The sequence below is a fragment of the Penicillium waksmanii genome (assembly GCF_028829765.1).
Source record: "Penicillium waksmanii strain IBT 27052 chromosome Unknown utg000004l:1.0-5674109.0:1.0-5678898.0, whole genome shotgun sequence".
Taxonomy (NCBI): Eukaryota; Fungi; Ascomycota; class Eurotiomycetes; order Eurotiales; family Aspergillaceae; genus Penicillium; species Penicillium waksmanii.
Window position 1 is genome coordinate 3,419,036 of NW_026643251.1, and position 13,643 is coordinate 3,432,678.

Consider the following 13,643-nt stretch of genomic DNA (forward strand, 5'->3'; position numbering starts at 1 on the left):
GAGTGCGCCGACACTTTTGACTCTTGACACTCTGTAAGAACGACATGGCCCAGCCAGACAAGCTTTCTGCTGGACACTCCAATCCGCAACACCTACGGTAATACTAGTAGGGAAACGCAGCGACAGAGGGCTGCTACTATCCGCTCCTCCGACCTCGCGGGCTGCACGACACCGCGGTCGCATGGATCACTAGCTGTCCAATCCATACTATACATTCTTTATTTATTTATCACCAGGGTATTATATCAAGACAACCCATTACCACGATCCAAATGGCGTCGATGCCGAAGTTGTCAACCGTGATTTCGTGGCTGATATACCTCGTGCCCGTGTACATCTTCGTCCTCAACCCGCTCCTACAACAGTTCTTCCCAGGCGCCTTCAACCCCTGGGAAACCAGCGACGCATTTGGGCACTGGGACGACGAAGTCCCGGGAATCAACATCACAGACGACAGCTTCATCAGCCCAGAGGATGGCGTCCCGCTCAATTGCGCCAGCGAGCCGGAAGGGTACCGGGTGCATCTACTCTCGCGGGCGCCACTCATCTTATACATTGAGAACTTCCTCGGCGCCGAGGAAGCAGACCATCTAGTCGATATAAGGCAAGACCAGCCCGTTCCTTACCTTCCAAGCTACCCCAGCTCAATACTACGTCACGAAAATCCCAAGGATGGGAATGGACTAGCTAACACGGAGAGAATTCGTCCAGTCTGAACAAATACACCCCCTCCATCGTCTACGACGGTATAACCGAACGAGTCGACCCAACCAAGCGCCTCTCCGACCGAGCCCTACTCGACCGCGACGATACAGTCCGCTGCCTCGAAGAGCGCGCCCGCGCATTCCAGGGCTGGCGTCCACACCTGTATATCGAGCGCATGTGGGCGCAACGCTACAATGCTTCCGGCCATTACCGGCATCATTATGACTGGACGGGGTCGCTGGCGCGCGGCGGCGACCGCCTCAGTACCTTCATGGTCTACCTGGGTGCGGACTGTGAGGGCGGAGGAACGAACTTCCCGCGTCTGCAGATGCCGGTCGGAAAGCAATGGTGCCGATTTCTGGAATGCGAAGACGAGAGAAGAAGAGGCCCAGGCGGGCGCGACGGGCGAAGGGGGGTCGGGGCCAGGGGCCGGGACAGGGACAGGAGAGGACGGTCGCTTGGCGCGGTCAAAGAAGGATGGAATCACGGTCAAGCCGATTAAGGGGAATGCGGTCTTTTGGGAGAATCTTCGGGCCGATGGGACTGGGTATACCGAGACCTGGCACGCTGCGTACCCCGTCACATCCGGGACCAAGGTTGGGTTGAATATTTGGAGTTGGTATCAGCCTCCGAAGAGGAGACGAGGATGAGGAGCAGCAGCAGTCCCGGAGCTGAGAGATTCGGCGGACTCGGCGGAGGAGTCTGGGCTGACGAGATTGGAAGGCTTGGGTCGAGTTGGAGTTGGCGTTGGCGTTGGTGTAGGGGGTTACCCCGGCCAAGACCGGGTGGTGCGGTGTCACTGTGCACACAGTGTTTGGGTCACACTGGCTGACTTGATCCTCCAAAATAGAATAGACTGTACAATTCAATAGAGAGACATAGCAATCAATGAATGCCCGACCAGGGGGGAGACATGGGAGAAGCGAAGGGCGACTGGCTGCTTCCTGCTTCCTGCTTCACTAGCCGCCTTTGTGCCCCCTCATCTATGGAGTACCAATCTCACCTACCACACTTTCTGGGGCAAACACCCAAGCCAGGGATGATGCACTTCAAATTCAGGCAACCGCATAAAACCAGATACCGGATGAAAGAAAATGTGGTCAGTCCAGTGCCAAGTACGAGTGACGCCGAGAAATCCCAAGATACCAAGACACCAAGACCCCTCAACTCTTGGGCCTCGGAGCGGGAATTGGCAAAGAGGAATACCTTGGCTGCCAAGAAACATCGCCATGGCTAAGGATTCTTGGCAGGTTGTAGCATCGCCACTCTTTCACTCCTTTCACCACATTTCGACGAATGAATTGAGGGGATTCCACCGAAAGCCGGAACTGTACGGAGCTCACGGGGTCCGGCTTTTAATAGGTCCATCCAATCGGCCATCGATGCCCGAGAGATAGGAACTTGGAATTAAATTACCCTCACCGTAGAATATACCGGGATTGCTGCCAGATTTGGAGGGGCAAGCGCTTGGGGTCATTCCTCCTATAGGGTACTCGTACAAGCGTACAGAGTTCTGTACGGAGAACAACTTCGTATTGACTTTGCAGGGGGACCACAGGCAGCATGGAATGCACAGCCCCTCGTTAGAGAGGGGGAAACCTGGTAGTGGCAACCAGTTAGAAAGCCTGAGCCAAACGCCATCGGGGATTCTGGGCCCGCAGAGTCTTGGCCCGGTCTTGTCGTCTTGTCTTGTCTTGTCCCTTTGCCATGCCTCCGCCCGGCCCAGCAAAGCGGTTTTTTCTGGGCAAAGGCTCGGCTCTTTATTTCCTCCCTTGTGATTCCCCCCCGTGCGGAGTTCTCCCCCAGTTTTCTCATTCTCTCTTCCCTTCTACACTTCAACTTTCCCATCTCCTCTGTCTTTGGCTTGGATTTATTGGAATTTAAGAAGAAAGAAACTCAAAAGAAAAGAAAAACTTCTTTTCCTTTCGCCTGGACTCAATCTCTCGCACATATTGGACTGTGCTGGGGAATATCCAACTTTGTGTCTGGTTTTCTCGTTCTACTACTCTCCCCTAACAAACGTCGTGCCTGGGCATCCCGCCAGCTCGACAAGATCCATTTCTTGGCATCATGGCCGACAACACTCTTTCTCAAACATCACCTTCCCAAACTGCCGCAGCACCAGCGCCTGTCGTTACTGACACCGCTGCCCACGCTGTTCCGCAAGTCACCACCCCGTCGACGGCCTCGGTGACTGCGACCGCCGCCGCCGCGACCGCTGCCGTCAACAACTCGCTCAACGGCGCAGGCGAGCAACTGCCCTGCCAGTGGGTGGGTTGTAGCGAGAAGTCCCCAACAGCCGAGTCACTCTATGTAAGCAATATTCAGGATATGTCGCGTGATGACCATGGCAACGCAGATTGAACCAGTCCAACCTAACCATTACCCCGCGACAGGAACACGTTTGTGAACGCCATGTCGGTCGCAAGAGCACCAACAACTTGAACTTGACCTGCCAATGGGGAACCTGCAACACCACGACTGTCAAGCGCGACCACATCACCTCGCACATTCGTGTGCATGTGCCCCTTAAGCCGCACAAGTGTGATTTCTGTGGCAAAGCTTTCAAGCGTCCCCAGGATCTGAAGAAACATGTCAAGACTCATGCCGACGACTCGGAGATTCGCTCTCCCGAGCCTGGGCTGAAGCATCACCACGATATGATGTTCAATCAGAACCCCAAAGGTTCGTTTCTTCCTGGTTCTTTTGTTTCCATCTTCCCATGTCTTGCGAGTCAATCGCTCTTTTAACCTCTCGTCTTTTTTGGGCCCTGGGCTTTGGCTAACCTGATTTCGAGAATTTTCAGGATACGCTGCAGCGGCTCCTTATTTTGATAGTCCAATTCACGCTGTCTCCGGTGGTGGATACGCCCACGGAGCCCCTCAGTATTATCAAGCAGCTCACGCACCGCCTCCTGCTCCCAACCCTCACTCATATGGCAATGTCTACTACGCCTTGAGTCAAGGTCACGAGGGTGCTCAGTCGTACGATCGCAAGCGCGGATATGATGCTCTGAACGAGTTCTTTGGTGACTTGAAACGTCGCCAATTCGATCCCAACTCTTATGCCGCCGTGGGCCAACGCCTACTTGGTCTCCAAGCACTCCAGCTTCCCATTCTTAATGGTCCCGTGCCCGAGTACCAGCCCATGCCCGCTGCGGTACCCGTTGCTGGCGGCGGCGGTGGCTACAGCCCCGGTGGCGGCCATGCCCCTGGATACCACCTGCCTCCCATGTCGAATGTTCGGACCAAGAGTGACTTGATCAACATCGATCAATTCCTAGAGCAGATGCAGAACACCATCTACGAAAGTGATGAAAATGTAGCTGCTGCTGGCGTCGCTCAACCCGGAGCTCACTACGTCCAGGGCGGCATGAGCTACCGCACCACTAACTCGCCCCCAAGCCAGCTTCCACCTCACCATGTCACTGCGGCCACTTCCGCTCCGATGATGGCCACTGCCCACTCTCCTTCGACTGGAACCCCCGCCCTGACACCGCCGTCCAGTGCCCAGTCTTATACATCGCAGCGCTCACCAATCTCCCTGCCTCAGACCCACCGCGTCTCTCCGCCCCATGAGAGCGGCGCGGGCATGTACCCTCGTCTGCCCTCGGCGACGATGGCGGATAACATGACTGCAGGCTACCCAACTGCCACCAGTGCGGCACCTCCATCTACCCTCAGCGGGGCCTTTGAGCACGATGACCGCCGCCGCTACACCGGAGGCACCCTACAGCGCGCGCGACCTGCCGAACGCGCAATGAGCCTGGATCGCATGGACACTGAGCAAGATAACAAGCCTCAGGACGGCGACCGTACTCCTACCAAGAAGAGCCCTCAGTTCGCCGAGAGCTTGATTGACCCTGCTCTGTCCAGTGGTTCCCCAGATCCTGACCAAGAGGCCGCCCAGCGCACAGCCCGCGCAGCCACCGAGGTGGCTGAGCGAGATGTCAATGTCGCATGGGTAGAAAAGGTCCGTCTTCTGGAGAACCTTCGTCGTCTTGTCTCCGAATTGTTGGAGGAGGGCCAATTCGACCCCGAGGCTTTGACCCGCAGCGGCTCGGGTTCTCCCGCACCCAGCGCTATGGAGGGTGTTGAGACTGCCAGCACGCGGGCTTCTCCTGCAGTTGCCAAAGAGGAGCCTACCAAGTCCGAAGACGAGCCGGTCTCCTACCCGACTCTGCGCGGGCTGGATGAGGACGGAGACGCTAAAATGCCCAGCGAGGCATAGGTGGTGTGCTTCTTTCGCTTCTCCCCAATTTCTTAACGCCGTCACGACTATTTATCATTTCTCTACTCGGTTCTTCAAGTTCATCCTTTGGTGGGATCTTCTCTCCCGTTATTCTTGTCTAGGCTTGTTTCTTATGTTTGCCTTTCTCTCTCGCAAAGACCCCTTTTTTCTATCTATACTTTGACAGTTTCCATCGCTTGGAACATCTCTGTGATTTTTATATTTATATTCTCTCTTTTGTTCTCTTTTCTACCATTAGGGTAGGATCCATGAGATCTCTCCCCTTTTCGAGAACTGTTTCCATCTGTATGAATAGGACTGCGTCTACACGCTGTTTATTTACAGTAATGTTTGCGTCCACTATCCACTTGTCCCAGACAGAGTTAAGTCTACCTAAGCTTCAGTAGAGTTGTAAGGTTACATGGATCGGAGATTTCCAATCTTGATTCAATCTTGATTTCACGATTTTGCATCGCCGGAGTTGGCGAGGGTATCGATATTTGATCGACACGTCAAGCCCCAATAAGGCAACGCGACATTCCAACGGGCGAGGCTAAACTGCATCCGGGACCCCTCTGACGCAAACGACCCCAGGCGGGAGATGGGGCAGGCTCGGTGGTAGATCTGAGATCGAGGGGCCCTGGTATGTGAGAATTGCTTGTCAGGTGAAACTTCCAGGTATGAGGGAGGAGGGGCGAATTGGAATGGATCTATAGATCATGGGGAAGATTGGAGAGGATATGTGGCGATGGTGATCAACCCCATATAGTTCGTATCCATACTGTAGTAAACTAAACAAATAACGATCAAGGGCAAACCATTACCTAGGGAGCTTCAAGACATCTAGGTACTACCTAGTATGGTCATCGATTGCAGAATGGCCCCCCTTGGATCCCATCGGCCCCTCCTCCAGCGTAGGATGTGAAATGGACCGGTCTGCCCAACTCTGCACTCGGAAGCATCCTCAATCCCACGCTGAGCACGTAATGATGCGTAATTGTAATACACCCATCTCCCCTATCTCCCCCCATCCACCCCCGCCATTTATCACTGTATCATACATCCTATGACAGACTCCACCACTGTTTACGGTCAAACTGGGCGCACTTTTCACTTTGATTCTTCGGTGGCTTCTTTATTATTCCTGGATCCTCTTTTCCACTTTCCTCTTTTACTTTCTTCTTTTCCCCTCCTCTCCTCGATGTTCCTGGCCCAATAATCCAGTAGCTTTGGTGGTTGCAAATCAAAAAAAAAAAAAGGAACACACGCTCCCCACGCGACAAGGCGGTCAGGCCAAACAGACTCGCGCGTGTCGATCGTAGGGATTATCGATAATCAACATCCAGCCACACAACTTTGCGACTTCGGCGTCATCGCCTTTGTCTTGATTCGGCTTGTTTGTTTCTTCCTTTCGTCTGGCTTTGCCGCTCTTATTTTTTGGCATTAGTCTTTTCTCTCTTTTTTTTCCACATTCCCGCTTTCTTGTCCCGGTGGCAAATCCATCTATTTGGGTCTGACGCCGTCGTTCTCTGGTTCTGCCTCTGAGAGTGTCTCCGAGACTGGGGCGACCGTTGAATCCCGATCCAAAGTTGATCCCTCTTGTTGTGTTTTTCTTTCGCCTTGTCGCCTCTTACTCACTCCCTGGGTTCATTCATTGTGGACTCCCTCTCCTCTCTCCTCATTTACCACTCCCCCCCCGCGTCTCTCCTCACTAGTGCGTGCGCATCTCCTCGACGCCTCGGCTTGATTGCCCACATTCGCGAAGAAAATTCGATTTCTGCGCCCATCATTGCGCCGATCTGTTGATACTCCAAATCAAACCCGATCCGCTGGACCGACATCCAAAATGCCTCTCTCAAACCGCCGTCGCGCGCGGCGCAAGGAAATTCAACTGCAGGAAACGTCCGATGTGGAAGCACCAGACTCGTCGCCCACTCGCCCGTCCGCAAAGAAGCGCAAGGTTAGTTCGAAAGTCCACTACGGTCGTTTGGTCCGAAACCGAATCGCCCCGTGCGCGAGAATCAGAAGGCTAAAATAGAATCCCATTGTTTACAGGTTGATCGTCGAACCTCCCCGCCTCGAAGTGCCGTGAAGGCGGAGTCCGGCGACGATGCCGAAGACTCAGTTGGTGACCATGACCAGTTCACGCACCAGGATGTGACCGACCTAGTGATCTCCTACTTGAACACGCCACCGCAAGAAATCCGCGTCTCGCGCGACCACTCCAATCAAAAGACCGAGAACAAACAAAGTATCGAGGCCTACGCCAAAATCGCTGGCCGCAACTGGACCTACTACGTCAAAACTCTACATGTCAATATTGGCCGCGAACCCGATCGCGAACAGAAGTCTACAGAGCAGTCTAGCCCCGTTACGATTGCCGCTCGTGCGCTCCCCGATGTGCATGTCGACCTAGGCCCGAGCAAATTCGTTTCGCGCCTGCATGCTGAGATCTTTTATGATGGGGAGCAGGCGCCCGCCTGGCATATCCGGGTCAATGGCCGCAACGGTGTCCGACTGAACAATGGAATCCTCAAACGTGGAGCCGACGCTGTTCTTCACTGTGGTGATATTATAGAAGTCGCCAACTCTCAGATGATGTTTGTTACACCAGGCGACGACCCCAACGTTCACCCCAGCTTCATTGAGCGCGCCCAGCGCATCGCCAGTGGCCAGGAACCGGACCCTGCTTCCGTCGCATGGGACGCTTCGCAGCACGCTCACCCACAGGTCTCACAGGCCACCGAACCCGCGCGGCCATCATCTTCTGGCGGCCCTTCGCTGGCTCCTGCTCCCAACCTCCGCCAGCGACAGGTGACGCCCCCTCCGCGTTCGCCTGGAACTGACGGTCAGCGCACGACCAAGCAATCTCCGCTTTACAACCGAGGTATGATGATGGAGAGCACTGAAGAGATCGACTATAGCAAGGATGCGGCGAAGGATCTGAAGCCGCCGTATAGCTATGCTACACTTATTGCGCAGGCCATCTTCTCTAGCGAGGAAGAGAAGCTCACCTTGAACAGCATTTATAACTGGATCATGGACAAATACGCCTTTTATCGTCACTCCCAAAGCGGTTGGCAAAACTCCATCCGCCACAACCTGTCACTCAATAAGGCATTCCAAAAGGTACCGCGTCGAACGGATGAACCAGGCAAAGGCATGAAATGGCAGATTGCCGCGGAGCACCGCGAAGAGTACCGCAAAAAGCAGATGCGCAAGGGTGGCCCCCAGTCCTCCGCGCCATCGTCTCCCGCGACGAAAGAGCCCCCATCTTCGGCACGCGGCACCCATGTCTCTAAACTAGATACATCATTTTCGGCGACGGCCAAGAAATCTCCGCCTGTCTCTTCGCCTGGCTTCAGTTCCTTCCCGGTAGCTCCAGTGGAAGCTTATACTCCAGAACGAGGCTCTCGGGCCGGGCGTGGTGTTGGCTCCGACCACCCATTGCGACATATGAATCCGCGGGATTACGACGAGCCATCCCCCTTACCAGCTCGCAATCACAGCACCGTCAACTCTAGCCAAGCGCAGAACAGCAGCAATAACCTGAGCCGTGCCTACGGACTGTCGGATAATGCAGCTGGCTCCCCGCCAGTCCTGTCCTCATCGTATTATGATGACGGTCCTTCGTCTATGATCACGCCTGCCCCACAGCGCCAGCAGCCCCGTCTGCCACCCCCCCAGCACGGCGCAGATTCCGTCGAAGTTTATGCCAATGAGCTCGCCGGCTCAATTTTGGAAATTCGCCGACATTGGCAGCACACCGGCACGCCCTGTCCCGGACATGAGTCCTCTGAAGGGTGAACCCGAGGATCGCATCATTGGGGGCTTTCCGAGCAGCAGCCCGCCCCCGCCTAATCTGGTTAGCCCGAGCAAGCCGGGAACATCTAACGGTCTCGGATCGAGCCGCACGCTACCCCCCTCTGCAGTCAGATGGTCCAGATATAAACCCTAGTGGGGCACACAAAGAGGATCGTATGGAAGAAGAGGATGAAGAGGATACAGGTGGTTTCGATCTTGCTCGGTATGGTTCTCTCCTCGCGACCTAGGTCTCCCTTTGAAATCATTGAACAGAGGCTAACTATATATACAGGGGCTTCCAACCCATTGGCTCTTATCATCGACAGCTGAGCAATGCTGCCAGGGCCACTGCTACCTAGGACCATTTACCACTTATGATGTACAACATGTTTGAAACAGATTGTATTTCTTGCTGTTGCGCTTCGCATGCACTGGCGTTGGCTGGCTTTATTTTTTTTGGTATTGTTATCTTTTGATTTTCTTTTCCCTTTACAATCTCATTTTTGTTTCTTGTTCAACGACACGGAGCAAAGAAAGGAGTTCCGATTTGAGGTATGGGCATTTGTTAATTTGTTGGATTCTTATTATCTCGGTTTGCTTGTCATTTAGTTTTTATGTGTATGCCATCCTGGACTCGATGGCTCTGTATTCATGGGTCAAAGCCATCAATGTATGATACATCCATACAATGCAATTAGCTTGCAAAAAGACAATACTTTCCCGATCTCGTACGATGCACAAGTAATTAGGTATGTATACCCTGATGATCGCCTTGGAGGTTGCCTAGTGGACCCACCGGTCCCATAGCAGGGACAGGGGCATTTAGGCTTCACTAGTACCAAAAAAGGCGAGATCGATTCTAGTTGAGATTAGATTCACCAATCGGGAAGGCTCCATCCTGAAGGCTTACCTTACAAAATGACCCTCCTCCCTCGGTACCTACGAATACTCGAGTTAGTCGTGCCTTCCTGCCACGTTGAGCTCATATGTAACACGCAGGGAAGGAACTATCGATCCGAAAAAAATGAAAACGCAACTTCCTAACTTTCAAATTTTCACACTTTCTCGGAAATTCAACGAGTTTTACTTTTTTGATGTTTACTTCCTCGGCCTGCTTCCTCTCCTCTCTCCATCTTCAACCCATCCAACCCGTTTTTCTCTCTTCACTTTCCCACCATGGATAAGGCTATGGACGAGAAATTCAATCGACTGAATCTCTTGCTACAGGGCGATGAGGACCTTCAACATGTGAACACTCAAATCAGCACGAGAATGAAGGCCAGAAAGAAAGTTTCCGCACCGGGTCTCCAAGACGAAGAAACTAAGGTGAGCACTCTCGAGCCAATCCTTGCTGGATCTCAATTGAGCAAGGGATACGTAAGCTAACTAACAATTCTTCCTAGGTCCGGAAAATTCCCAAGGGCCAAAATACGAGAGCTAACCAATGGATTGAATGGACACAGGAAGAGGCAATCGCAAGCTCACCGGACAACAGCCCTTCATGGTGCTCCGCTCAAGGAATCTTTCCAAAGACCATCGATCTCGCCTCATCTTATTGTCCGGTACTTGCGTTGAGAAACATTCCCCACAAGTTTTTTGATGATGAAGCCCGTAACAAAGCTCTCGCCAAGTTCTTTGAAACAAAAACCCTCTTTGACAGAACCTGGACGCTGTAAGTTGTTGCTGACCCAAGTATCCAGATATTGAAACCGGTTCTAACTGCAGTATTCACTAGCCATTATCTTTCACTTCCACCGGGATGTCGCGGCAAAAGGCTGCTACTTTTGGTGCCTCTGAAAGAGGCATACGACTACCTGCAAGAGGTCAACACGTCCCTGTCATGCGAAGTGGCTATAACGGAAGACAAGGGTGAGGGTTTCTTTCTTCAATTTGACGATTCGGATTTCCCCAGGCCTACGCTTCTAGGGGTTTCAAGCTCACTCAAGACAATGGAGGGGCTTGTAATCGACAAGTCTCGCAGAATCACGGGCTCTTGGGCGGATTGGATGTCCAGTCACCAACCGGCGGTACTGAAAGACCTTGAAGCGAAGATCGGCGATGCCCTTTACGCAGAGAAGAATTTGGGACGCAAGGGGAAGAAGGGGAAGAAGAAGCGACTCAACGTACTGGAATACGCACGTGCGGGGGCTGAATGCATAGATCGCCTCCAGCAGTATTTCGGACTACGACCCACAGGTGCAGGAATCGGGATAAGCATCTCACCGGTAGACGTGGACAGCCCTGCCCCATGGGTGTATCCAGATGGACCGATCTTTTTCAGCGTGGATGTCGAGTGGAAAGAAAGAAACGCAACTCATGTGACGGAAATAGGCATCTCGATTCTGGACACACAGGAGCTACGGGGTCACCATCCGGGACTCCATGGTACAAAGTGGATGAGCAAGATTCGATCGCATCATTTGCGTGTATCGGAGTACCGGTTCCACATAAACAAGGACTTTTGCTCGGGTTGCCCGAACAATTTCAACTACGGCAAGAGTGAGTTTATTGATTTCGCAAATCTCGGGAAGAGGATAGACGATTTTTTTCTCGCCGCCGTACGATGGCAGTCCAATCGACCGTTCTCCGAAATCAAAGAAACGCAACCTTATTTACCTAGGCCACAATACCAAACAAGACCTCGAACAACTTGCCTCCGCCGGAAGTGAGTCTTTCAGGAAGATCTTGTTCAACGGGCCCGAGGCCATCTTCGAAGAGACGCTTGATACTGCCTCACTCTACCAGGGCTTGCGAAACGATGCCCAACTAACCTCATTAGAGAATATGATGGCTGGTCTGAGTACCTGGACACGGGACTTACACAATGGTGGAAATGATGCACGGTATACCATGGTGGCATTGATTATTATTGCTTTAGAGGCAGCAGGAGAACACAAAGCCGCTGTGGCCAAGGAGTCGCCCCCGGGTTCAAACATCTGAATCGTGTCACGGCGCGGAAGAACTGGTGATGTGGAACAGGTATGGAATTACATTCAATGGAAGTCTTGACGGAAAGGTTTTTTATTATTACTGCTTTATACTTTTTCCCCACGACCGGCTCTAAGCCTTGTTTTATGGAATGTGTAGATTACTTGATAGTCAATTAGTTCAATCTACCCCCCCCCCCCCCGGTTTGCTTTCGAATCAATAGGTATATCCCAATTGAAGTACATAGTGCCAAAATAGTGGATCAGGATAATCCTTTATGCTCACCCAATAAACACTTGGGGCTACCTTGGTACTGACGCCATACTAAGCACATCGATTTGACGGGCATCCCGCGCCCCCACCTCAGCTCCTCGTATCTTTCTTTCGACCCCTCCAAAAAGAAATCCCCCCATCCCCCGCGAAGCAATCAATTGCCTGACACCAATTGACCAAGCTCCCGTTCTTAAAATGACCAGTCAAAGCCCTCTCACTTCCTGGCTCCTCGCCAGCACTCCGAAATCCTTCAAGCGCGCCACAACACACCCATTCCTCGCCTCCGCAGGCCAAGGCACCCTCCCAAAAAGCACTCTCTCCCAATGGCTCTCACAGGATAGACTCTACGCACAATCCTATATCCGCTTCATCGGCTTCCTGCTCGCGAAAATTCGACTCCCCGCCGAAGCCTACAATCCCAACCCTAACCTTCCGCAATCCACAGACGCCCAAGCCGTCAACGTCCTCATCGACGCCCTCGTAAATATCCGCACAGAGCTCCAATTCTTTGAAGCCACCGCTGCAGAATACAACCTCGATCTAACGGCCATTGCCTCGGAAGAATGCGGCGCGGGTCTTACAAAGAGCGGCAGTATTGCGACGTCCGCGGGCATTTCTACCATGGGCTCGGGCTCGTGTCCCGGGTTCACGGGGTCGGCGTGTCAGGGTAAAGGGTATTCTGCGGCGGCGTTGCAGAGCGGCGAATTCGAAGACGAGGTTCAGCCGCCTGGTCTGACTACGACTTATGAACCGGATCTGCATCGCCTATGCAATGCGCAGGGTGAGTGTCAGATGCAGGATAGGAGTCAAACGTGTTACCCGCTTTCTCAGCAGCCTTCGAAGGAGGATGCGGGTGCGGCGCAGATGCCGACAACATCTTCGAAATGCGAGTCTGGTCCGCAGCCCACTCCAGGATACCCTTCGTCTGTGGCGCCTGTGGAGCCTGGTGGTACGGTTTACTTTGGGCCGACGACGATCACGCGTGCTTATATTGATATGTTTATGTCTTCGGCAAGCTCGGGGGTGTCGGTTATGGAGGGAATGGCTGTTCTCTGGGCGACTGAGGTGTGTTATCTCCGGTCTTGGAAATATGCGGCGACATTTTTGCAGGGGAGAGAGGGTCCTGCAGAGGATGATGCGGATGGAGGTTCGTTGAGGGATAAGTTTATTCCTAATTGGTCTAGTAAGGAGTTTGAAGGCTTTGTCGGTCGCATTGGTGATGTTTTGGATAGTATGGCTGAGCAGACGAAGGGCGTGGAGGAGGCGGAGGCGATGCGCCGGAGATGTTTGGAGTGGTGGAGGCAAGTGGTTTGGTTAGAGGAGCGGTTTTGGCCGACTTTGGAGTGAGGTGGATATCCTCCCCCCAAAAAGGAATAGAATAGAATAGAGTAGAAATTATGTATGCGGGCAAGTGAAGGTCTTTCAAATATGCAGAAGCTTACATTTTCTACAATCATAAATATATTGGATGATCTACATACGACAACACCAGGCAGTTCTAAGCAGATTACCTCTTTGGGACACACGTGACGTTACTGCGGAACAACGATCGCCCGCATGTTTGGCACTGGCACTGGCACGTACGGCTAGAGTTGCGGCTGTCGCATCGCCGCCTTTGCCTTTGTTTTTCGTTTCATGACTGTGGCATAAAGGGTGTGCTCTCATCCAGTTCACCGTCTTTCAAGAGTTCCCGTCATTTCCCT

The 13,643-nt window shown here is 52.9% G+C and overlaps 5 protein-coding genes across 5 annotated transcripts; all 5 read left to right on the forward strand.

Moving 5' to 3' along the window:
- Window positions 1–272: 272 nt before the first annotated feature.
- Window positions 273–1,355, forward strand: N7481_004078 (oxidoreductase, 2OG-Fe(II) oxygenase family; the record flags this gene model as incomplete). Its single annotated transcript, XM_057263297.1, has 3 exons — window positions 273–654; window positions 699–1,039; window positions 1,077–1,355. 3 exons carry the CDS (start codon window positions 273–275, stop codon window positions 1,353–1,355), a joined length of 1,002 nt encoding a protein of 333 aa, XP_057124958.1.
- Window positions 1,356–2,775: 1,420 nt separating this feature from the next.
- pacC (putative C2H2 transcription factor PacC) lies at window positions 2,776–4,935 on the forward strand (the record flags this gene model as incomplete). Its single annotated transcript, XM_057263298.1, has 3 exons — window positions 2,776–3,018; window positions 3,102–3,390; window positions 3,512–4,935. The coding sequence occupies 3 exons, from the start codon at window positions 2,776–2,778 to the stop codon at window positions 4,933–4,935; spliced, it is 1,956 nt and encodes a 651-aa protein (XP_057124959.1).
- Window positions 4,936–6,781: 1,846 nt separating this feature from the next.
- N7481_004080 (putative forkhead transcription factor Fkh1/2) lies at window positions 6,782–9,098 on the forward strand (the record flags this gene model as incomplete). The annotated part of the gene is given in 4 exon segments (XM_057263299.1): window positions 6,782–6,895; window positions 6,991–8,738; window positions 8,750–8,962; window positions 9,032–9,098. 4 exon segments carry the CDS (start codon window positions 6,782–6,784, stop codon window positions 9,096–9,098), a joined length of 2,142 nt encoding a protein of 713 aa, XP_057124960.1.
- Window positions 9,099–9,915: 817 nt separating this feature from the next.
- Window positions 9,916–11,679, forward strand: N7481_004081 (uncharacterized protein; the record flags this gene model as incomplete). Its single annotated transcript, XM_057263300.1, has 4 exons — window positions 9,916–10,116; window positions 10,143–10,411; window positions 10,475–11,238; window positions 11,360–11,679. The coding sequence occupies 4 exons, from the start codon at window positions 9,916–9,918 to the stop codon at window positions 11,677–11,679; spliced, it is 1,554 nt and encodes a 517-aa protein (XP_057124961.1).
- A 456-nt stretch (window positions 11,680–12,135) lies between these two features.
- N7481_004082 (putative transcription regulator PAB1642) lies at window positions 12,136–13,287 on the forward strand (the record flags this gene model as incomplete). Its single annotated transcript, XM_057263301.1, has 1 exon — window positions 12,136–13,287. The coding sequence occupies one exon, from the start codon at window positions 12,136–12,138 to the stop codon at window positions 13,285–13,287; it is 1,152 nt and encodes a 383-aa protein (XP_057124962.1).
- Window positions 13,288–13,643: the final 356 nt, after the last annotated feature.